We start from the raw sequence: 24,258 nt of genomic DNA on the forward strand, positions 1-24,258 counted from the left end.
CAGAAATTGGGGATATGAATTAACCTTTAAGATTATAAAACTGGTTAATATCTTGAATCGGCACCTCTTTAACAAACTTTAAAAATAAACTCGGCGATGAATTAACAACGGATTTTGCAATGATCAACTCGATTTTGTAGCGATCTTCCTTTGCAGTCTTCATAAAGTCTTAAAATTTTGTGATGGTGTCCCTGCTTTGGATTAGTAAAGCATAAAGTGTGTGAAATGTGGACCTTACATGAAAATGCGTTGTAATTCTGTGACGTGGCTAGAATTTGTGCTTATACGTCGATCGATTCTCCTGCAAAAAAAAATATTGAGCGATACAATACATTTTCTAGTATAAATGTATGGGGTTTTTTTTTATTACATTGACTTCTAAAATAATTATCGCACGATACTTCATTGCTTACCTCAATACGTTAAAGGAGCTAAATCTCTAACTCAATATTTTCCAAAATATTACAAATTAAAAACACGAATTAGAATTCAATATTGAAAATATAGGATCCTAATATCCAATATTTAAGACACAATTAACATTTTATAATCAGTACACGAGTCGTGTTTTCGATGGTTTCGGGTGCCATTTTGTAATGAACAAATAAAAACATATCCAACAAGATAATATGGAAGTAATGAGTAAAGGCTGATTCACAGGCGACAAAATAATGATTTAAAAAAACAAGCCAACAGTGAGGCTGATGTCCCCCGCCGAAATCCCAAAATAAATAGATGACACATATTAAATAATCGCACATTTATTTTTTTCAAAAGTATCGACCAATCAAACCATACACTAAGTTTCATCACTCTCTATCAGATAGAATCAAGATTATCTTGTCCCAAACCATCGACAAATGAAATCGATTAGCTCTGCTGATCTTTAGCGAGAAATGTTAATCATTGAACTCAGGCAAGACATTCACCCAATGAACATCTACATCAAGTTTAAACATTCACCTAATAGACACCTACACCTAGTTTGAACATTTTACCTCAATTAGAAGGAGAGTTATTGTGTTCCAAAGTCCCAACCAATCAAATTGCTTATCACTCAGCTTACCCTTAGCAAAAAATTTTCATTATCGAACTTAGTCAAGGTATGGATGCTTTAGACCGAGTGTCCTCACTCTCACTCATAGGCGTACGAGCCAGGGGGGCAGGGGGGTGGGGCAGCTGCCCCCCTAACTTTCGGGCAGGCTGACTTTTCGGGCAGAAGGGTAAAGTGAAAAAAAATTTTATTTCATCTACTTGGCAAAATAAAGTGCCCGAAATTTAATAAAACACAAATTTTACGGGCTGGAATAGCAGTAAAGCGCGGTTGCGGCCGTCAGATATTCCAAAATTTTCTTCGGGGGTCCATACAAGGTCAGTTCTGCTTCTTCACCTCTCAAAGAAAACCGGCGCCGCTGTCTGTAAACCTGAAATTTTATCGGGCATTTCTAGTGTTTCTTCCCGAACTGTCATTGAGCCCTAATAAAACACTAATTTTACTTTTCTTTTAATTGAACACCACAAATTTGTACTGAGTTCACTATGGATTAAAACATTTTGTCTGGAGCCACTCTACTTTGTGCGACATTTTTCGAGCATCGATTATTATTTGTGAATGCAGCTGCAACGGTCTGATTGGATGGTTGGAATTCGGAATGGGATTTCGGTTACAAAACCATTGGATACTTTTGGAGTTGCTTACACGGGCTAGAATAGCAGAAAACGCATTTGCGGTGGTTAGATTTTCAAAATTTTCTCCGGGAGGGCGAGGCCCCGAGGGTGAGCCCCCCCCCCCTACCCCGCGACGATTGATTGGTTGTTTGGAATTCGGGTCAGCCAGGTAGGCTATATTGGACCAAATTGAAGTTGCTGTATTCACAGACTGGAATAGCAGGAAAACGCGTATGCGGCTGTTAAATTTTCAAAATTTTCTCCAAACAGTCCCGTCTTCGTGGACTGTAAACGATCGATCTTTTGATTGGAATTCGAGTCAGCCATCTTAATTAGGCTATATTAGACCACTTTGAAGTTGCTTTATTCACGGGCTGAAATAGCAGGAAATTAGGTTTGCAGCCGTCAAATATTCAAAAAATTTCTTGGGGGGGGGGGGGGTTAGAATACATGGGGAGCTCTGCTTCTTCGCCTCTCGAGGAAAATTGGCGCCGCTGTTTGTACACCCGAAAATTTTTCGGGCATTTCGGGTTCTGCCCCCCTGACTGTCATCGAGCCCGTACGCCTATGCTCTCACTTACATGTAATTAGAACTAAAGTTATCGTGTCCCAAAGCATCAACCAATCAAATTGCTTATCTCTGCTTACCCTAAGCAGAAAATGCTCATCTTCGAACTCCATCAAGGCATTGACCTAATAAACACCTACACCAAGTTTGGACATTCTAGCTCAATTAGAAAGAGAGTTATTGTGTCCCAAAAAGTGTGACGGGCAGACAGACGGACGAACCCATTTTAATAGTCCCCTGCTTTCTTCGAAAGGCGGGGGACAAAAATTCAAATTCTACCCGCAAAACACGAAAATATACCCCACGAAACTAGGTAATATTCAGTTTAATCCTTTAGTCGTGTTTCTGGCTGCAACCTGCGACAGAATAAGCGCAAAATACTGTACGTTCTAAGCCGTCCCTAGTGCAGCTACAAGCAAGCGTACTACATGGAGTGCCACTGATTGTAGGACCTAACGCGGTTCCCACAAATACATTTTTATATGATGGAGTACCGTATACTGTATAGGCCTGGCTTACCCAAATAAAGGTGTGGTGAACAGGACTAACAGAATTAGTAATACACAATTCTTATTGTCAACAGACAGAAGAATATCATTTTGGACCTTGGTTAAACCGATTTAGGTGCTATGATATATTCTATAAGTACTTTAGAAACGTTCGTGACATGTAGGCCGATAAGATCTACATGGCTGTCAGTTCCTACACAATTCATTTTTTTTCTAAAATCATTGAAATGAACGTAGATCAGATACGAATCGGTAATATTTAAATATATTTCCACAAGACAGGTGTTGTTATAGTAATCTTGATTAATGAAATTGGACCATCGACATTAAAATATATGACCAGTCTCACAGCCGATTTCAAAGATTTCCCCCGGACTTCATATTTTCAGGTTGTTTGGGATGAAAATTCTGATGATCTTTCTGTATTTCCGTTTGAAATGAGATTATGAGGTAAACCAATTGGGTATTATGGTTAACAGCATTCGGTTTGATTACTGAAATTAGGACTTTCTCATTTTTTAATCTTGAGATTGAGTTAGCAACGTTATACTAGTGCTGTATCGCAGTCACCCTAGACTTGAATTGAACCGGTTTCGTGTGGTCAAAGGGAAATAACACTACATGTATTTGGAGGCAGACCACCATTAACTTCCCCATTGACTTCAATGTTAATTCTGCCCACCTCCAACTTTCCCCAAAATTTTCGTTGGGCTGAATGCTTTTTACTACAGACAGAGGAACAAATGGTCATGTCTTTGCACTAAAATTTGTATGAGGTTGACCACCAAAATTTTGAGATACACAAACTTGAAGAAGCATACTAAAAACATGTAACCAGTTGCCGTACATATCGCCATAGCCAACCTGATAACCCTGTTATCCTTCCGCCTCAAAATCATGAATATTTACCAAAACCTGGCAGAAAATGTTAATTCAAACCCTCTTCGTCCATTCTAGACCAAAAAATCAACAAAATGGGCATGCAAAAGGGGAGAAAAGAGATAGAGAGAGAGAATTGCTATAAATAGAAGAACTACAATTCCATTTAGATTACCAGGGGTAGAATTGGCAATTCATACTCCATTGCTTTTCAAAGAGCTTCTCTGGCTTCTCAATATATGTTGGTTTCAGTACTAACCTGAACTTAGAGAACATTAAAAATTGTAAATTTGATACCATTTCTCTAATTCTAGACTGTAAAGTCAACTAAACAATAAAAGAGGGCAATACACTGGTCTATAATGAAATAACTACCAGTCTTCATCTAGCATTGACTGTTTTCCATTTTATTTTTAGGTCCATATTTCCAGTCATATAATAAAATAGTTGAAAACTTAACCTCGGGAAATTCTTTAGAATAGCTTGAGATTGTAGCAATCACTTTATTTGCAAACATAACACAATAAATAGATTGTCATAAAATAACTTTATATATATTTTAAATTACATTCAATACACATAATATATAATAAAATATCATAATTGAAGAAGGTATTTTAATTGACTACCAATCCATGGACTTTAATGTAATTTCAACTAAAATTATAACACCAAACAGTATATTAAAATATTATAGCAATTAACAGTGTAGTCCATGAGACAAAGATTATGCTTCCTATGCAGAATATCTGATCCAGTTCATCAATCTATAAAGAATTTCACTTAGCTAATACCTGTACTATATTTTCTATTTGAGAGTGATAAGAGTCAATATTAATAGAATGAATTAAATTTTAAGGAATAAGTTTAACTTTAATCACACACAGCATGATAAATGCATATAACTTGACAAAGATTATGCTTCCTATGCAGAATATCTGATCCAGTTCATCAATCTATAAAGAATTTCACTTAGCTAATACCTGTACTATATTTTCTATTTGAGAGTGATAAGAGTCAATATTAATAGAAAGAATTAAATTTTAAGGAATAAGTTTAACTTTAATCACACACAGCATGATAAATGCATATAACTTGACTATATATTGCTTTCAAAATGTTACAACCAATTTAAAGTTTGTTGAAACCAAATCTTTTCACAAAGGTATTTGTCCATTTGTTTGAAATTAAATCTGTGAAAAATAGCGAAATGAAGATTGAAAATCAACTGCTGGACCAACCTTTATCACAATGTGAAATTCTAGGATATATTTTGTTGTTTAGCCCACCTTGATGGATAGTAAACATATCAAAGTGGTTTTGTTTATACAATATGTCATTTATACAGATCACTGATAAATATCTTCACAAACCATCCATTTGGACTACTCATCATCATAACCATCGTTATCCTCAAAAACTGGTTCATTATTATAAGTCTGTGGTTTTGAAAAATAACTACTAGTACTATTGGTTTTATCGGAAGTAGAATTACTGTCATCTACAATATCAATTTGTATTATTCCACTCAAGAGAGCGTAACCAGCCATGGCAGTTAGAGCAAAGATGGCAGCTAATACCATATTGCGTTTTTTGTTTGGAAACTCTTGGAGATCCGAGGATGATTGAGATTTTGAGGCTTCTGCTTTCTTCTTTTTTGCTCCTTCTACAAAGAAAAGTTAAAGAAGTTAAAAATAAAAGTTACAGATGTGAAACCGTGTGAAATAACCAAAAAGGTAATCAAAATTTAAACCTTTGACTCAAGTTGCTAAGTGGGGATAAATATGGTAAAGAATTGCACTGGTTTTGTCATCTATGCAACTGTGAGTTTGATCCTATATTTGTACATGACAAGAAGTATTACTAAGCTGAAAAATTGCCAGAGATTTCTCTTTTGTGCAAGCAGATTAATACAATAAAGTCTAAATGTTACTTTCAAAATGACACGGTTGATGTTAAATCCAAATTCTCTTCTCTTTTGCCCCAATACTTAGGAGAGATCAAGGAAGTTTTTAAATCTAGTAGGTGAAATATTTTAACAATGGTCTTATAAAATATTCTTTGCAATCAAAAAGTCAGAGTAATGAGATGTTTAACTCAAACATTATGCCAGCTGTATGTCATTTCAAATTTAATTTGGTGACACTAAAAAGCTACTGACTAGGTTAGCTAAAACATTAGAGATGGTTTTGTATAATAAGTACACAAACAATGACATGATACAATATTTATTTCGCTCAAATGCTATGGCTTTCAATCTAATATTACATCTTTTCTGCTCTAGAGTAATAAAAGGTAATGCTATTGCTTCCCTGTCAAGAATACCAAAACACCAACCTTCAGGATCTGGAGGGAAATATCTAAGTAATATTCTGTTACATAAACTGCACAAATTATCACACATTTTTAGATGGTTCTGTAGTTGATTATTGGGTAGTGGTGCTTTTAAGATTGGTGCAAGATAACCAAATACTAGTGCATCTAAAGATGATGGCCTGAAAATTAACATTAAAATATGATGCCAATAATGGAACAAAACTAAAAATCTTTAAACCTTTTATACTCTTAAAAAAACCTGTAAATCTAAATAAAATTCAATGCTTGTTTTTAATTTCAAAATGTTCTGCAAATACAAGATATAGTCATTAACATCCTGAGACCTTTGTCATGTTTTGAAAAGGTACAGGAATAACCAATCTCTACATAGAGTTTCACAAAAATAAAATATCTTAAAAGATATCCTCCAGAATAGAATTGTATTTAAAATTTGTTTCCATGGAAACACAAAGATAGGTTGCTGGGCAACAAAACATACACCCACAGCAGCTAAATCGTCTGAGTGGTCGACAAGGGGTGTCACATATTTATTCTTTCGTAGGTAATTAGGGGCATTTAATAGACAATTTCATACAGATGACATTATAATCTTCGTTGTTCGAGGGTTCACAAGGTTCTAAAACTAAAACAAGGGCTGTAACACTGAAAGTAATCTACAGAAATTGTTGAAATTTGACAGGCTTTTTCATTTTACTAATTCAAATAATGCATATAAATTTCATACAGATCGGATGATAACTTTTGTCGTTCGAACATTCACAAGGGTTAACAAAGTAAAACAAAGGCCATAACTATAGAAGTAATTGACGGAAATTGCTGTCATTCAATAGGATTCTTCATTTCACTAATTTAAATGATGCATATGAATTTCATACAGATTGGGTGATAACTTTTGTCGTTCGAGCATTCACAAGATTCAACAAAGTGAAACAAGGGCCATAACTTTAGATGTAATTAACGGAAATTTGCTGAAACTCAGTAGGCTTGATCGTTTTACTAATTTAAATGATGCATATGAATTTCATACAGATTGGGTGATAATTTTTGTCATTCGAGCACTCACAAGATTCAACAAAGTGAAACAAGGGCCATAACTCTAGATGTAATTAACGGAAATTTGCTGAAACTCAATAGGCTTGTTCGTTTTACTAATTTAAACGATACATATGAATTTCATACAGATCGGATAATAACTTTTGTCGTTAGAGCGTTCACAAGGTGCAACAAAGTGAAACAAGGGTCATAACTCCAGAAGAAATTAACATAAGTTATTGAAATTAAATAGGATTCTTCATCTCACTAATGCAAACAACATATATCAATTTCAAAACAATCAGATGATAAATGTAGCCTGTAGAGTGTTCACAAGAAATTGTGACGGACAGACGGACAGGGGCGTCAGCTATATCCGACCACATTTCCATGTAGGTGTATAAAAATGATTAAATAAGAGAAATTTCTAATTAGAAAAGGGCACAACTACTAAAATATCTTGAAAAATTTATGAGATATGCTTGTTAATAAAGATTGTATAGGCATGATTGTATAGGCTACAAAAAACTATGTTAAATTAATAAATTTATTTCTGTGGCATTACATGTAAGAAATTTCTAATTGGCAAAAGACACAACCACTATAACAGGTTGAAATATATTGAAAGTTTCATGAGATATGCTCTGGAAACGAGATGGAGATGAACAGAAGGAACCCATTGCAACATCCCTCACTTAATCCCAACATCATTCTTTGTGTTTAAATATAGTTTTGAATTTGTCGATTGTCATGCTAGTCCATGCCCACTCTCATACATAAATAATAGTTATAATAGAAAAATAAAGTCTGACTTACGAGCTGCCAAAGAAATATTCTTGTTTTCCTAGTCTGTAAGCCAGAAGATTCATGCACTCTTTTGCTTCTTTATAGATCTGAAAGTTTTCAGTTTGCAAAGCAAAAAAGAAAGAAATCAGTTGTTTTCAATTTCACAAAACACAATAATTTCCCAAAACTATTTGTAGCGTTTACTTCAACATCAGAATGATGTCTTGATTTAAAGTTACAATTTCATATTTCTAAGAAAGTCAAAACATAATTATTTCTATGTCTTTTGCTCAATAGGTTGTCAACTCACTATTATACGATCATAGGTGTCATTCTCACACTTGAAACTTATTTACACCGGAAATAATAACACAATTACCTCCCAATTACCTCCCTTGTTTTCTATTCTCCACCATGGAGTAGCTATCTTCAAATGTTGGAATTTGAAGATAAATATGATATTTTTGCCAATTTCTCAACTGGCAATAGTGAATTATAGGATTAATAGGATTATTCTTTAACAAGGTAGGACTGTTTATAGATACCGTCTATTTTAAGGCTTTATTTTAATAAATTTTAAAAATATAACTTAAAAATATGAAATTGCAACTTTAAAACAATTATTTGTCACCTATAATTAAACTATCAAAGAAAATAAAACCAACTTGTATCGTATATAGTAAAATGAGATTCTGCAGCCTTTTCTCCCTTTATACCCACATATGCATCACAGGGCATATAATTATTTAAATGCATGGTTGCCCAAACACAAAAATTTGTGAACATGTCACAGTGAAAACAATATGGCACTCTGGCTGATATTCAAAACTGCAGTCATTATGAGGTACTTCTGAAACAAAATTCATTTACTTTGATACTTAGTTATGTAATGTTACTATATCTTAGAAATAAATACCTTAGCTTCCAGCTCTGTATCACTAACATTAGTACCCCCTTTTGTTAAATATACTCTCAATGATGCTTGTTTCTGTTTTTGACCAGGTATGAAGAAATTGAGTGGAAAAGGAAGAACTTTAGTGTACCATGGGCGAGTAAAATCAACAAAAGTTTTACCATCGATCCACCAAAGATGCAGCTGAAATAAATAATAAAATATAGTTTTTATGAATTTTTTTTTTTAGTGGACATCAGTCACTACCAAAAATTAATCATAAATGATACCTTTGATAACAAATTTTAAATGCATTAATATCTCATTTCTGTCATATCCAACAACTCACGTAGTGTGAGAACATGTTTCACCAATGGCGACTGGTCGAGATAGTAATATATCCAGCTGACCAGTGATAAGATATCGCCCGCATTTTCCAAATGTCCTAAATTGTCCGACCAGGAATATGCCCAATTGGACATCAAGACATGCTGAATAATATTCAAAATTCAGAGATTAATATAGAGTACTGAGTATATAACTACCACTCAACCCAATTAACTTTGATAATAGGCTTGGTTGATTAGGTAATTAAGTAATCAACATATTTATCGAGGTATACCGTCTATACACCACCTACATTGATTAACTACTTAATCTGCCTTGATTGACTGACTTAATCCTTTGTCGGACAATTCATCAATCTAATCTCAAACAGAAGTCATTGCTCCCCCTAGTCAGACTAGGTATCAATCCAATAAGAGTGATTATAAATTTAATCTACATGATTAACTTGTGGTTTCTCCATTGTCGGACATTTTAATCTCCTTGATGTCAGCTGACAACATGTAGAAACTAGTCATATATGTCACATATCCTAATAGTATATAAAACCCCAAATCAAAATATCAGCGATATCAATTCGGTGGAAGCAACGTTAAATAAACTATTTCACAAACACACACATGATGTTATAATACAATAACTGAAAACTAAAGTAGAAAAGATTCTATTTGATGGCATATTCTTGGGTTTATGATAATATTTTGAATGGGGTTTTTGTTTTTAAAAAAAGAAATAAACAAGCTGCGAAATGTCGACAAATATTTCGATTGGAATAGTGTTAGTAGTCAATTGTTTTACACGATAGCGCATGCAGAGTCGAGACCAGGGCTGTCGGTAATTTTTCACAGTTGATTAGCAGCACTGCTAATCAAAAATTCCAATTTTGCCAAATTTGATTAGCAAATTTAAAAATTGATTAGCAGTTTTTCAGTTTCAACATAAAAACCTAAATAACAAGATATTACTTTAGTTCATAACAAATATGATTAGATTCCATTCTTACTATTCTTAGATTTTTTTAGCACTGCCACAAGTACTTGTGACAGTTTGTGAATGTGATGTAGACATTTAGTTAGGTCTTATGTCTGAATCCAATTCTTAACAGTGACTTCCAAGGCCCCAATCATTTTAATTGTTATTTTTCGTTACGTTAGAAATCTTCGTTAGAAAACAATTTCGTCTGCTTTTTATCGTGTATTGCTATTTTTGTTCAATCGGGCGCACCTCGATTAACTAGACACACGCGATATTTTACGGGAATTTTTACTTTGATTTATCATTTTACAATACGTTAACATATATTTATTTTTTTTATATTTTATTTACAATACGTGGGGGATACACTGGCTTTATTTCTTTCAAAATGAATATAATATAATTACTTGATGTCTCGCAACGTGAGTGGTACTACTTGATTCCCTATTTCCGGTTTAATAGTCCCTATTCATAGAGTTATGTCCCTGTATTATATAGTACCGTATAATGAATTGTGTCTGGGTAGTTCGAGAAAAAAATGTCACACGGAGAATTCAGTTTTGTTTATAAAATTTTATTCAACATTTTACACACGTTGAAAGTGTTCAGAAAGCCTTCTAGTCTTCAAATGTGGATTATCCTTCTGTCAATATCCAAAATGACAGGCATATTAATGATTCGCAGTTACTGCGAATCAAAAACTTTAGATTTTAATTTTTGATTAGCAACGGACAAAATATGTATCGCAAATTGCGCTGCGATACTGGTTGTCGGCAGCCCTGGTCGAGACTCGAGTGCTATTATATAGCAGATGATGTCACTCGCTTCGTATCGTGGAGAGACGGTTACTGCCCAAAATTTTTGGGAATGTCATTTTTGTTTATTATCTCCATCTGTATAAGATGAATGTCGCACTTCAGCTGAAAAAAGTAATTTTGGAGGAGTAGTACCGCTGTGAATTTGAAAAAAGTACGAGTCTGCAGTAGTCGGCACACATCATTCTATCGTATTATGACAACACATAATTTTGTAGGAATATTACTGACATAAATCTGAATACCATACAGGAATTAAATATGAAAAATAACGAGGTGCCCCTATTTTTTTTATTATGTACGATATTGAATATTTTTTGACACATGATTTTTAATTGTGGTCTGAGTGAACCTGCCTCCTTAATTAATGATAAGAGTTATGCCCCTTTACTTTCAGTAATTTTGAAATCCCAACACTGCAGCTGACCGACACCTTGTAACCCCAAATTCTTGATTAATACCTCACACAGCAATGAGAGAATTCAAGTCTAGAACATTCACTTGAGTATCCAATAAATAAACACATTACATTTTCATTACTTAGTAGTTCTATGAGTTCAATAAACACCTTAAGCTACTCTATTTAATTTAAATCAAAATAAAAAGATTCTTACGATGGCAGGCAAGAGCTTCTCCTCCAACATGGAAGAAAATGCTACAGCATCAGCACTCTGTTTATTTGATAAAGCAAAATCACAACCATAATTCTGAAATTAATATGAAAGTTATCAAAGAATTCATTATCTAACATGAAATTAAATTAAATTGAAATTGAAAGCCATGGTGGTTCAGTTAGTAAGAGATCTGGGGTTCAATCCTGGTGTTTGCTGAGCCGGGATTTTCCCCTTGTTAGTGGTGCAGATTGGAGGTCCTGGTAGGGAACAGTGTCTAATCATTTCGATGTGATGAACTAAGAAGAGGGCCTGGCAAGAGACAATGTATAGTCGTTTGGATGGGACGAAAAACCGAGGTTAAATCCCGCATACACATTGTTCTCCAGGCAAAATTTCCCTCATAGCACACCACATGACGTATGCCCGTCTTGATTAGCCCAGTAGGAGAAGAACAATAGAACGTTAAAACTTATTCCATTTCATTGCATTTTCTTTTTTGATTTTGGGCCATGCTGCAGGTTCAATTTTTATTCTTACCTGCTTTCTTAAATAACTAAATATTTCTGAGACCTTTGTTTCTGTTACATTTCTGTGTTTCATTATTGGCAGTTCACCTTTAAATAAATTCAATTATATTAGAGATTAATAAAAGTAGTGTCCATCCCAGATGTTCTATGCTACGATTCTTATACTTGTACATACATGTAGATGGGGCAAACTAGTAAGCCGATTCGAATTGCACAATAAATGTAATTTATGAATGATATCATGACATCCATCATAAATTCATTTAATTTAAAGTGGCAATAAACTTATGTAAATCAGAATAACTTGCTAGTTGCTGTCATTATTCAGCCTTTAATCATACTAATATCAATTTTAGTAACTATGACAGTGTAAGCTTCGTTATATAAATCAATTTCCAAAAATATCTGAAATCTATCCCTTGGTACTGTAGCCAAAACAGAACTAGAAGAAGACTTTCAAATGTTTATTTGGGAACGTGTGCGAGGTTTCCGGATGTAGTGGGGTTCATATACAATGAACGAGATATACCAACATTCAAAGAAGAAATATTTATTTTCAGTCAGGCAAGCATGGTTGACATACAATGCTCAAAACAAAAAGCGCCACCTCTTGGCATCAAAGGGATATAACTCTGTTCATACTTATACATCTCGGACCACAATAATATCAACAATACTGTTGTAGGGCAATACACCAGATAAAAAATCTATAGTAAATGGCCATAGCCACAATATGTTATCTTTTTACACTATGTAATGATTTGACATGATTTATGAATGTTCAGTGTTATAGAAAACAATTATTATTATTATGATTCTAGTTACCGGTACATGCATTGCTACTTTAAATACAGACCTGAGGGAGATCTCCATGGATTACCAGTTTTTCGTAATTTTACAGGAACTCCAGAAAACCTACAATATGACTGAAATACATAAGAGAAAATTAGACAGGGCCTCACAATAACATGGTACAATTTAATTTCAATAATTTGCTTGTGTGTATGGATCTATACCAGTAAGAGGAAACCAAAAAAAACCAGACACAACCCATGAACATGAAAATGGGAACCTGTAGGCTCTATACTTCTTGTCAGGTACAAGCTTCAGATCAAATGACAAGCTTCAGTTCAAAACCATGTCACTTGACTCAATGAAAGACCTTATGATCTAACGGCTAAGCACATACATGTACATTCGACAACTCCACCACCCAAGTCCCCACAGGTAGCATGAATTTACCCAAAATCCACCATTATTTCAACTCATATTTCTATATTTGATAACTGTTCTATTTGCCAATTTTGCATTATTAATTTTAAATCATAACATTTTTGTTTCAAAAATATCCTTCAAAATGCAATTTCCAACAAGCAATTTCGTGCAATAAAGCGTCCCTTGGTTACAACATCCAAAATTGCTTGGAAATTGCATATTGAGGAGGCATTTATCAAATATCAATATAAATCATTGTCTTATAAGTTAAAATAATTGGGTAGATTTGGGTTAATTTGGGTAAATCGTGCTACCCCACCCTCCTTAAAGTAAAGAGTAAAGGCAAGGTGTGGTTAAAGTAGGCTTTTGACATTCTGACAAGTTCTGTGTGAGGGTTACTGCTGGGACATACTAAATGACTGTCTTACTCTTGTAAGTTAAAATAATTGGGTAGATCGTGCTACCCCACATGCTTCGCTTGCATGTACTTTAGCAGTGGGAGTAAACCGGGGGACCCAGAGAAAACCCACGAGGTTGGACAGGTGACCTTACTCTTACTCCTTGTCATGTACAACCGAGGAATCAAAACCACGCCAGTCGACTCCACATGACAGACCTTATGATACAGCGCACACATGCTAACCATTCGGCCATCCAGCCCCCACCCCCCACACGCACACTTAAAGTTATTTAAGAGTAATAAAAAGACAAGGTGTAGTAACGTGGTTGGAGGCTAACTCAAACTGGTTATAATTAGGCCCTAAGTGCTAAGTCATACTTTCGTTTTAATTTTATACAGAAAATAATACACTACTAAAATTATTTCTTTCTCTCTGGTATTATTATAAATAATTTAAATCATACCAAAGTTGACAAACAAGCAGGGTCAACTGTGGGTAAACCCCAGTCCCCCTTCCAAACTTGCAGATCTATCACATCATCTGCCATTTTCACCTTCAATAGACCCTGTTACCCAGACCTATAAAGTAGTTAATAAAAAGTATAAAAAAAAAACCCGGCCCTCATATCATGAATTTTTGCTATTTTGATGGCAGAAGATCGTCATTATGTCATTAAATAGGTCATCTGGTAATCTTTATTGGGTCAGTGTGTCATTTTTACATCACAACAAAATAAAACTTACCTTGTAATATTCCTACACATTCAATGGGGAAAATCTTGTAAGGCAACAACATACGATGTATTTCGAATGGAATTTGTTTTAGTATTTTTTACAGTCTATTTAGATCATCACGTGTTAAATTCAATATGAACAATCTCCTCTGAAACTTTTTGAGGCTTCGATATCATTAGGTAATCATTTATAACATATTTGTATAAATAAAGGACTATTTTTTTTAAAACGCGATAGCTTCCGGTACAATTGATACAGCAGTTGTTGGGCAAACCGCTAGAAATAAACAAATGAACGTCAACGAGATTTTTCCACGTGTCAACACTGTTAAATTTAAAAAAATCTATGTCAAGCTTATTGAATTTATTTTAAAATGATTAAATCAGTGTCATGTGGAGCACTTGTGATTATCATTGCAGTATTTTACTATCGTTGGCAGTCTACTGTAACGACAAGAGGAAATCTGACATTGATTGAAAAGAATGTTATTTTCGCCTGGGATAAGCAAATCAAATTCCCTTCCTCATCTTTTCAGAGACTATCAGTGGGGTACGACAGATTGATATGTGATTTTTACGCTTGTTTCCATCGTTTTTTCATATTTTTTCTGTCATGTACCGTTATTTTATAAAAAAGTATTCCAATCAAGCCTTAAAAATTTAAGTTAAATTTCAATTTAAACCCGTTTGATGGTTTGATTTGAAAATGATCTACTTCAGAAACAGCAAATCAACCATGTTTGTATTCAGATTGACACAAAACTCAAACCGTATCCCATAAAAACATATAAAGACTGAAACAGCATCAGTGACAGTAATGAACATTTTAAAGGAAAACTGTCGGTTGTGAATAACTCTGAGAACACAACTGTTAATTACACAGTAGTGTATAAATAAAGCAATTAGACGATGCTTCATTAGTCATTAAATATATATATATATATATAATTTGCTTTCAGTGTTAATTCAAATTTGGATATTATAGTAGATGGTGTAACACTGTTGAAGGAACTTGGAATATCTCCAGGAAAACAAAAGAACCATGACATCATTGATAACCTGGAAGAGTTGCAAGAAACATTTTCCTATTTCTTTGGTAAAGGTTCTGCTGCAGAACGTATTTTTTCTGAACCTAGTATATATAAACAGATCACCAATGCAGCTAAAACTTTGTCAGGTGTAGAGGTATATAGTCAGATTTAATTGTACATGTATTTAATTATAATAGACAACTAACTACTTAACAAAGATGATGTGTTCAGAAAAATACCCAGTAAGCTTACTCTTAACATTAATGCAGTGCTCACAGAAAACCTAGGTTTGATTTTCTAGTCCAACCTTGTTGCCAAACAAGTCCTATTTTTCATAGTTTGTATGGCAGATCTAGAGACAGAGAAAATACATGTACGGTATGGGATGACTCCAACTCTCATGATCTCACCATGAGATAGCCATTTCATTGATGAGGCTGCAATGTACCAAATACATTTTAAACGAGAATAGTGTGTAAACTGTAAACTTACATTTAAAACATGTTTTATAAAATATTTTTAGAAATAATTTTTTTTTTCAGTATTATATTGGAGGAAATGCTGCTCTCATGGCCACAAAAGCATCAGGTTTATTTCCTAATGTGGAGGTAAAAACTTATAACATTTAGCAGAAATAACTTTGGATGAAAATTAGAGAAGAAGAAACCCCCCAGTTTATTTTATTAATTTTGTATGGTGCAACTTCTGCTCAGTCTGTTGAAGGGCCATGCATATATTTTGATGTGCATTGCTTCTCAGACCAAGTTAAAACCTAAACCTTTTAAAAAATATCAAGAACTGGTGTGTATAAGGGGTTAAAGCCAAGTCTTTCATACTAGCAAGAAAATGAGCAGAATAAGCTTTTATTTACATTTATATCGGTTGTTTATTGTATACATGTATGTAGTAGCAATGATGGAAGTGACATCAGTTTGCACGAGCCATAAAATTAGGCCCAGTAATGTGGCTGGAAATCTATATATAGTAGCGGGTAGCCTTCCCAGATTTCTCTCATAAAGCTACTAGTTTCATATGTATCTGGCTATTGATACCTGAATCCATATGATCACACACAACAAGTTATGTTAGAGGTCTAAGTGATATTTTGCATTTCACACTACTGAAATTAGTACATTGATCATTTCACTATTATTTTTGATTTGAGTTAAAATCTTTTTTCGCAGATTCAATTTGTAGGACCAATTGGACCAAAACTTGCACAGATGATGCCTAAATCTATAAACATTCCAAAAAATAGCCATATTGCTGAGGATGAGTTACATTTAATAATGGAGTACAAAGTAGGACAAAGTTGGGGGGATTCGACAGCTCCAGTGGCCACACGATTTATTACCAGTTATGATGAATCCAATTCTAAAGTCACCATGTTAGAAAGATATTTTGAGAATTTAAAAGATTTTCAGCCAGATTTGGCTTTGTTTTCTGGTTTGCATTTGTTAGATGGTGAAACAGAAGAATTTTTCACGGAAAGAATTGATTCCTTTATATCTGGTCTTCGTAGCATTCCAAGAACTGTTCCAGTGCATTTAGAATTAGCAAGTATGGCAAACAAAGAATTTGTTAAAAATATTTTGAATAAGGTGAGAGAAATATATTATATCAATTTAAAAAAAAATAATCATTCAATTTGGTCTTTGTTGGTATAAATAAAAAAGATCATGGATAGAAATATGGTTATCTTAGAACCTTGATGATAACATGCCAATATATTCAAAATCACCCAGTAGTTTTGGTATTGGAGACTGACTTCATTATTCAATAGATAGATTCTAATAAGCATGTTCAAAATTTGTATGGAGTACCGTATTATAATTGTTGTAATAATTTCTGCAGGTGTAGAATATGAAGTAAACAATAACCATAATTAACAACAACCTTCAGTAGAGAAATGTACAAGGTTAATATATTTGCCTGTGTTTCCCCCTAGTTTAAATCTTTTAAAACCTAGACTGTTTATATGCCCACTTTTAATGTGAACATATATTGTCATCAGCTGTGACTGTAGGTCTGTCATCAGTCCATAATTTCTTGTAAACTCTCTATGGATCAGAGTGGGTTTTGCAAACAGTGAAGTTATCTGATTGTTTACGTTCAAATCAGTGAAATCATGGAAATACGATGCAAGACAATGTTCTCGATAGAGTTTTTTAAAACTTGGTGAGATGGTTCGTTGAGGCATGAAAGAAGAGTTATCGTTAGAATTTTATAGATAACACAGACAACTTTGCTGCTGTTGGGAGGATAGAAGAGACATGCCTGTGTGTTACCTTTGTAGATGATGTTGTTAGATTTGCATCTTCTTTGATAAACAGAAAAATTAAGAAGTCATTAACCTGTTGAAATATATAACTAATCAAACTGTAGAAAAAATTCCCTATATATGAACATATTTGAAAAGCTTACATAATACCATACACCAGACGGTGTAAACTACTCAAATTTACGAAAACAAGATGTACATATTAAACCGGGCAATCTAGACAAAATACAACATCCTTCAAAATTAATATGCACTTGACAAATACAACTTATCAGACAAATACAACATACTAGACAAGACAAAATAGGACATGCTAGAAAATGGAGTTTATTAGACAACATATGACAAGCTAGAAAAAATATGATATGCTAGTAAAATGCAGTATTACTATTAGACATAATGATATGATAGAAAAATACATTATTACTATTAGACAAAATGACATGATAGAAAAATGCAGTATTACTATTAGACAAAATATGATATTAAGGAAATACAGTATTACTGTTACACAAAATATGATATGCTAGAAAAATGCAGTACTAGACAAAATATGATATGCTAGCAAAATGCAGTATTACTATTAGTCAAAATATGATATGCTAGAAAAATGAAGTATTACTATTAGAAAAAAAATGATATGCTAGAAAATACAGTATTACTGTTAGACAAAATATGACATAATAGAAAAATACTGTATTACTATTAGAATAATTATGATATGCTATACAAAATACAGTATTCATATTAGACAAAATATGATATGCTAGAAAAATTACAGTATTACTATTAGACAAAATGAAATGATATGCAAAATACAATATACTAGACCTGACAATAACTACGTTAGAAAACATTGATGTACACTAAATAGAATAAATGATAGTAGATAGAATGAAGAAAATACACTGGACAAAATACAAAATCAAGAACAAGTAGGGGGCTTTATGAAACATTAACATCTTGTGGATTGGTTGATGTGATACCAGTATGAGGAATGCTTTTACTGTTTGAAAATGATTTTGATCAATTGCATTTAAATTAATTTGAATATTTGATAAATTTTACTGCTTGTTAATCCTTAGTAAATGCTTATTTGATTTTTTTGAAAAAAATATGTCCACTTTTAATGTGGATGGATATATGTTCAATTGTCTTACTAGTGGGTTTTCTTTATACCGATTAGCAGATATTTTGTATTTAGTCATTTTGTAATATATCAAAACTTTAGCTTTTCTACTGATGGATTTATAAGAGAGCCTAAGAAGGCCACACCTTTGCTTACTGATGAACTTTTAATTAGAATAGAAATAAAATACCGAATTAATTCAAAATTCCAAGTTTAATTAGGATTATTGCATTTTTACAGTTCATTTATAACTTTTGGATCTAACAAATCTAGCCAATGCCACACACCTTGAAATGGAGATGGGATCACAATTACAAGTAACTAGAGTCCAGTTACTTGACTAATATCAAAAAATGTTTTTTAAACAGCTTGTGTATTTTTTCAACACATCTAAATTTGACATCTTTTTTTTTTGTTTGGTCTTGATAAAATCTGTAAGTAAGATTTTGGATGAGTTTAAATTTAGAATGCAGTTTGTAAATTTTTCACAAATTCTTTCCCTAGATTATGTCAAAAGATTTTTAAAATTGCCTTTTCTGTTATTTACCCAAATTCTTTTTTTTCCAATCTTTTTTTTTTAACTACAGTGTATATTATTAGATATTTTTAAACATTTTAAAAAGGTAATCATTTCGTTATGTTATAAGCTTTTTTTTATTGTGTCATAGGCATATTTTCATTGTGTTATTATTAAACAAATAGGTATGTACAAAATTTAAAGAACTTTTAGAAATAAATTTAATATTTGTTTGGGGGTAAACTAGAGCTGAACATTACCACAGTAATGATATTGGTTTTATTTATCTACAGGTGCTTCCTGAAATTACTTCCCTTGGCTTAAATGAACAAGAACTGGTGTTTTCTGCTTATGCTGCAGGAGGACCACACGGTGAAGACTATGAAAATCATAATGGACAACCTATAATTCATAGAGTAGCAGACATAATTTCATGGCTTCTTACAACATATGGATATTCTAAAAATAATCCTAATTCCCGTTTGACAAGAATTCATTTTCATTCATTGACATATCACATTGCAGGAGTTCATCCCGACGTCTGGGGGAACGTTGAATCAGCCACAATGGCTGGTACACGAGTGGCAGGATTACAGGCCTGCGATGTGACTCAGTTAGATCCCAATATAATAGATCTTCATATACCATTAAAATATCATCTTTTTTCTGGAGATATAGAAAGAAGTTTTAATAGTAGCCACCCACTTCATAGATGGAAATTAAATGGGTTTGAATTTGTTTTTAGTCCCGTTTTAGTTTGTAAAAAACCTTTAAAAACTGTAGGATTAGGGGATGCCATTTCAGCCACTGGCTTGATGTATTCCAAATTTACATTACCAGTTAGTTGATTATATTTAGATAATATTTCATGTTAGGCTGCTTTGAATTGTGTTGAGCCCAAAAATAATTGTCCAGATTTTGCCTGAAATTTACAAGATTTTCTTTTTCTGGGAATACAAGATGTTAAAGGTTGTGTTAGTATAATCTATTTAAAGTGAAATAAAAAAACTATAGAAATAGTGCAGAACAGTAGGAGTTAAACCCCATTCATTCATTCCATAGAAAGTAAGAGGTTAAACCCCATTTCATTCATTCATTCGATCTAATACAGTTTAAATTCTCTTCATGTTTAGAAATCCTAAAGCACAACTAATAATTTTCATGTTGCATCTTATTCTTAACAGTATGTCATGTTGTTTGAAATGTAAAGGACTAACTGTATATTTTGCTTATCACAAATGGATGGGATTGAAATTGTACATGTATTTTTATAATAATGTTCATTATGCTAGACTTCTGTGTTGAATATGGATTAAAAGGCACTGTTAAAAATATTTATATAGTTTTGTACAAAATAATTTATGTTTGTTTCTTACTAAGTTTATAGTTTTACAGCCATGCATGTATTTAAGATTTCAGGGATTATGGTTAAGAGTTATTGTCCCCCAAGAAAGTTGGGGACTATTAAAATGGTTTATTCCTCTGTTTGTCCTTCACACATTTTGGTAGGCAATAACTCTGCTTCTAGCTGGGCTAGAATGCTCAAACTCTGTGTAGTCATTGGTATATAGTTAGTTTCATTACTTCAATGCCTTGACTAAGTTTGATAATGTACATTGTCTGCAAAGGGAGAAACAATTTGATTGTTAGATGCTTCATAAAAGACAAATGTGATCAGTGAGTGTCGTCTATTTATTTTGGGATTGAGGCTTAGGACATGAGCCTCATTGTTGGCTTGTTTCTCTTGCTTCAAACTTGGCTATCTTTCAATAATGTATTCCTTTATTGTGGTGATATTGGTGATTTTGGACTGGTATATTGCCATTGCTTTGTTAATTTTCTGCCCAATTACTGTTCAGTTACTAGAAAACCCAATCTACCCATTCCATAAGATGCCTCATGTCAACAAATGATATGGTTGCCAGTGGGTGTATAATGTGTTTGTGTGCCTCACCTTACACTTTGGATCAATTTTTCTAGTTAATACATATGCAAGAAATCCCATTAATTTGAGAACAAAATATTTAAAGGAAATTATAAACCTATGTGATATATCAGTCATTATCATGTACATTTATAGCTTTTTTCAAGATGGTTTGTGTTGATTTGATCAGAGAGTCAATAATTTCTTGTGATAAAATCAGCCCATTATTACCAATGTTGTCAAATGCTATGGGTTGTCAAGAACAGTATTTAGATTAATTACTCTGTTAAAATTATATACTTATCCAAATTACAATATTCTGTCTCAAAGGTATTTTTACAATATTTTTTGATTTTTTGTCTAATTCAGCCTATATCTATATTTACCAAACAGAATGTTGATACTTTAAATTTTCTAAATATATTCATATTAGGATTTTTCAACACCAGAGTAATCTAGCAATTGGAAATATCTAATGCAGATGTGCTCAGTTCCATCTACTCAGTCATCATTTGAATCAACTCCGTCTCCAGTAGATGTTTACTGTTCCATTATAATAATTTCTGATTTTCCTTCTTGTTAAGTATTATTTCATATTTACTTGTTAATAAGAAGTATCCAAATGTACTTTTTTTACAAGAAATATCTCAGATTTAATTGATTATAAAAAACATAAGAAATATCTCATATTTTACTTGCTAATAAGAAGTATCTCATATTTACTTGCTAATAAGAAGTATCTCAGATTGAATTGCTAATAAGAAATATGGCATATTTACTTAGGAAATATCTCATATTTACTTGTTAATAAGAAATATCTCATATTTTACTTGCTAATAAGAAGTATCTCATATTTACTTGCCAATAAGAAGTATCTCATATATACTTGCTAATAAGAAATATCTCATATTTTACATGCTTATGAGAAATATCTCATTTTTTACATGCTTATGAGAAATATCGCATATTTACTTGTTAATAGGAAATATCTCAAATTTAATTGCTAATAAGAAATATTTCATATTTTACATGCTAATGATAGAAATATCGCATATTTACTTGTTAATAGGAAATATCTCATATTCACTTGTTAATAAGAAATATCTCATATTTTACTTGCTAATTAGAAATATCCCTTATTTACTTGCTAATTAGAAATATCTCATATTTTACTTGCTAATGAGAAATACCCCATATTTACTTGCTAATGAGAAAAACCCCATATTTACTTGTAAAAAAGAAACATCCCTAATTTACTGGTTAATAGAAAGTAAGAAATATCTCAGATGAACATGTTGAAAAGAAATATCATGGATGTCCGGCATTGATTGAAGTATGTTAGATGACTGAAATATCCGAGGTAGAGTTAATGTGAACTATTATGCAGTTTTGAACTGTATTAACTAACCATTTTGTCATTGCTTTATCCTATTGAATTATATTGATCTGAAATGTTATTTTGATTACTGATGGAACAAGTTCTATTCATTTAACTATTGTTTTGAAAAATTAAGCGGCACTCAGCCATTTTATTAGTTTTATATTTAGCTTACTGTGTCAACAGTGACTGTTAAAGATACATTCCCGGGTACAAACTGGGTGATTTAATGGTATATATACATGTAGAAATAAACATGTTAGCCAATACAGATTATCACCCCACAAAATACTTCAACATATAGAATCGACATATTTACATATTTTATTTGAACCCAAATCAAAGAGGTCTAGTAATTTTAAAGATACATTATGTAAGATTTAGATAAAGAACTAGCCATTCTTGCTATAATAGTTCGAAAGTAGATGATGTAAAATGAATAATTTGAAAATTTCATTCAAATTACTCTATTGCAAGCGAAGATATTAGCCTTTGAAGGTTTGACAGACGTGTGCAATAATTTCAACCACCGTACTGGTTGATCGAAGCTAAGTCCCGGTCCTCCATATTTGATTAAATCAAAGTATCGCTGAACCATTCTAATCTATTTAATATCGGAGAAATCTGATGCCACCGAGAGTTGATTAAGGCCTCGATCAGTTAATTAATGTCTAATTAATACTTTAGAAACATTTCAGGCCTAAAGAAAGACCTGCAATAGGCAGATTTAGCTCTTGCATAATGCATGTTTAAGTTACCGTATATAAGTCGAATATTAAAAGTCCCAGTAAAATCAGGAATGCATTGCTCTAAGCACTTAGTAACATAGATGTATATGAGCTTAGGTGGGTCAAGTGACGTTGAAGACCAAAGAAAATACGAACAAAGTTTAACTGCCCATTTCCCGTTTGTTTTAATTCTTAAGGTAATGACTTAATTCTATGTAAGGTAATATAGAGAACTTTTATTCAAGTAAATACAATGAAAATTAAACTAATTTAACAAAAATGTTTGTATGTTTTAGATTATTTATTGTTACCAGTGATTCATATAACATGTACATTTCACCATATGGACAATACAAGGTGTTTTAGTATTTGCGGGAATAAAACTTGAATTCGATCTAATGCTAAGTACTGTCGATATTCCTGTAAAACACCCTCCTGCTCTTGACCGACGGGAAGATCAAATTGTTGTGAACTTGATGTTGGTAACTTTTAATTAACATAAATGTCACCTGGGAAGAAAATAAAAATTCAAACTTAAATGGGTAAACAAGCCCTGACGGCTGGGGTACACCATGGTTTAGGTTGTGTTTTAAAACCCATCCCACCACCAGCACGTACAGCAGCGTAGTAGATGTTGGCAACAAATTTACAACGCACATAGTTGAAACTGGGATTTCTGAAAGTTTGTCGACATATCCGTTTTAAATGATCCTTGAAGGTATGATCACATCGTCGTCTGCTAAGATTCCAAATCACTCCCTGAAAAATATTATTAGATGTTGATTGTTGGTAGTATACTTATCATTAAAGATACATTATGGGAGATATGATAAAGAGATGGCAGTTCTCGCTATAATAGCTAAAAACTAGATCATGTAAAGGTAATTTGCTGAAAATTTCAGTCAAATTGATCCACTGAGCCGAGAACGAAGCAGGTGAAATTTTCGCATAGTCTCGGTCATCAATACTAAAAT

At 32.8% G+C, this 24,258-nt stretch overlaps 2 protein-coding genes across 2 annotated transcripts; one reads left to right on the forward strand and one right to left on the reverse strand.

Moving 5' to 3' along the window:
- Nucleotides 1–4,156: 4,156 nt before the first annotated feature.
- On the reverse strand, nt 4,157–14,141 carry LOC126818219 (metaxin-1). Its single transcript, XM_050545501.1, has 8 exons — nt 14,027–14,141; nt 12,804–12,873; nt 11,958–12,034; nt 11,421–11,513; nt 8,696–8,875; nt 7,810–7,886; nt 5,962–6,119; nt 4,157–5,290 (listed from the first exon to the last, which is right to left on the reverse strand). Exons 1-8 carry the CDS (start codon nt 14,108–14,110, stop codon nt 5,010–5,012), a joined length of 1,020 nt encoding a protein of 339 aa, XP_050401458.1. The 5' UTR covers nt 14,111–14,141; the 3' UTR covers nt 4,157–5,009.
- A 437-nt stretch (nt 14,142–14,578) lies between these two features.
- Nucleotides 14,579–23,564, forward strand: LOC126817709 (ADP-dependent glucokinase). Its single transcript, XM_050544831.1, has 5 exons — nt 14,579–14,846; nt 15,256–15,481; nt 15,870–15,935; nt 16,512–16,928; nt 19,548–23,564. The coding sequence occupies exons 1-5, from the start codon at nt 14,671–14,673 to the stop codon at nt 20,100–20,102; spliced, it is 1,440 nt and encodes a 479-aa protein (XP_050400788.1). The 5' UTR covers nt 14,579–14,670; the 3' UTR covers nt 20,103–23,564.
- The last annotated feature ends 694 nt before the right edge of the window (nt 23,565–24,258 follow it).

This window comes from Patella vulgata, chromosome 4 (genome assembly GCF_932274485.2).
Source record: "Patella vulgata chromosome 4, xgPatVulg1.2, whole genome shotgun sequence".
Taxonomy (NCBI): domain Eukaryota; kingdom Metazoa; phylum Mollusca; class Gastropoda; family Patellidae; genus Patella; species Patella vulgata.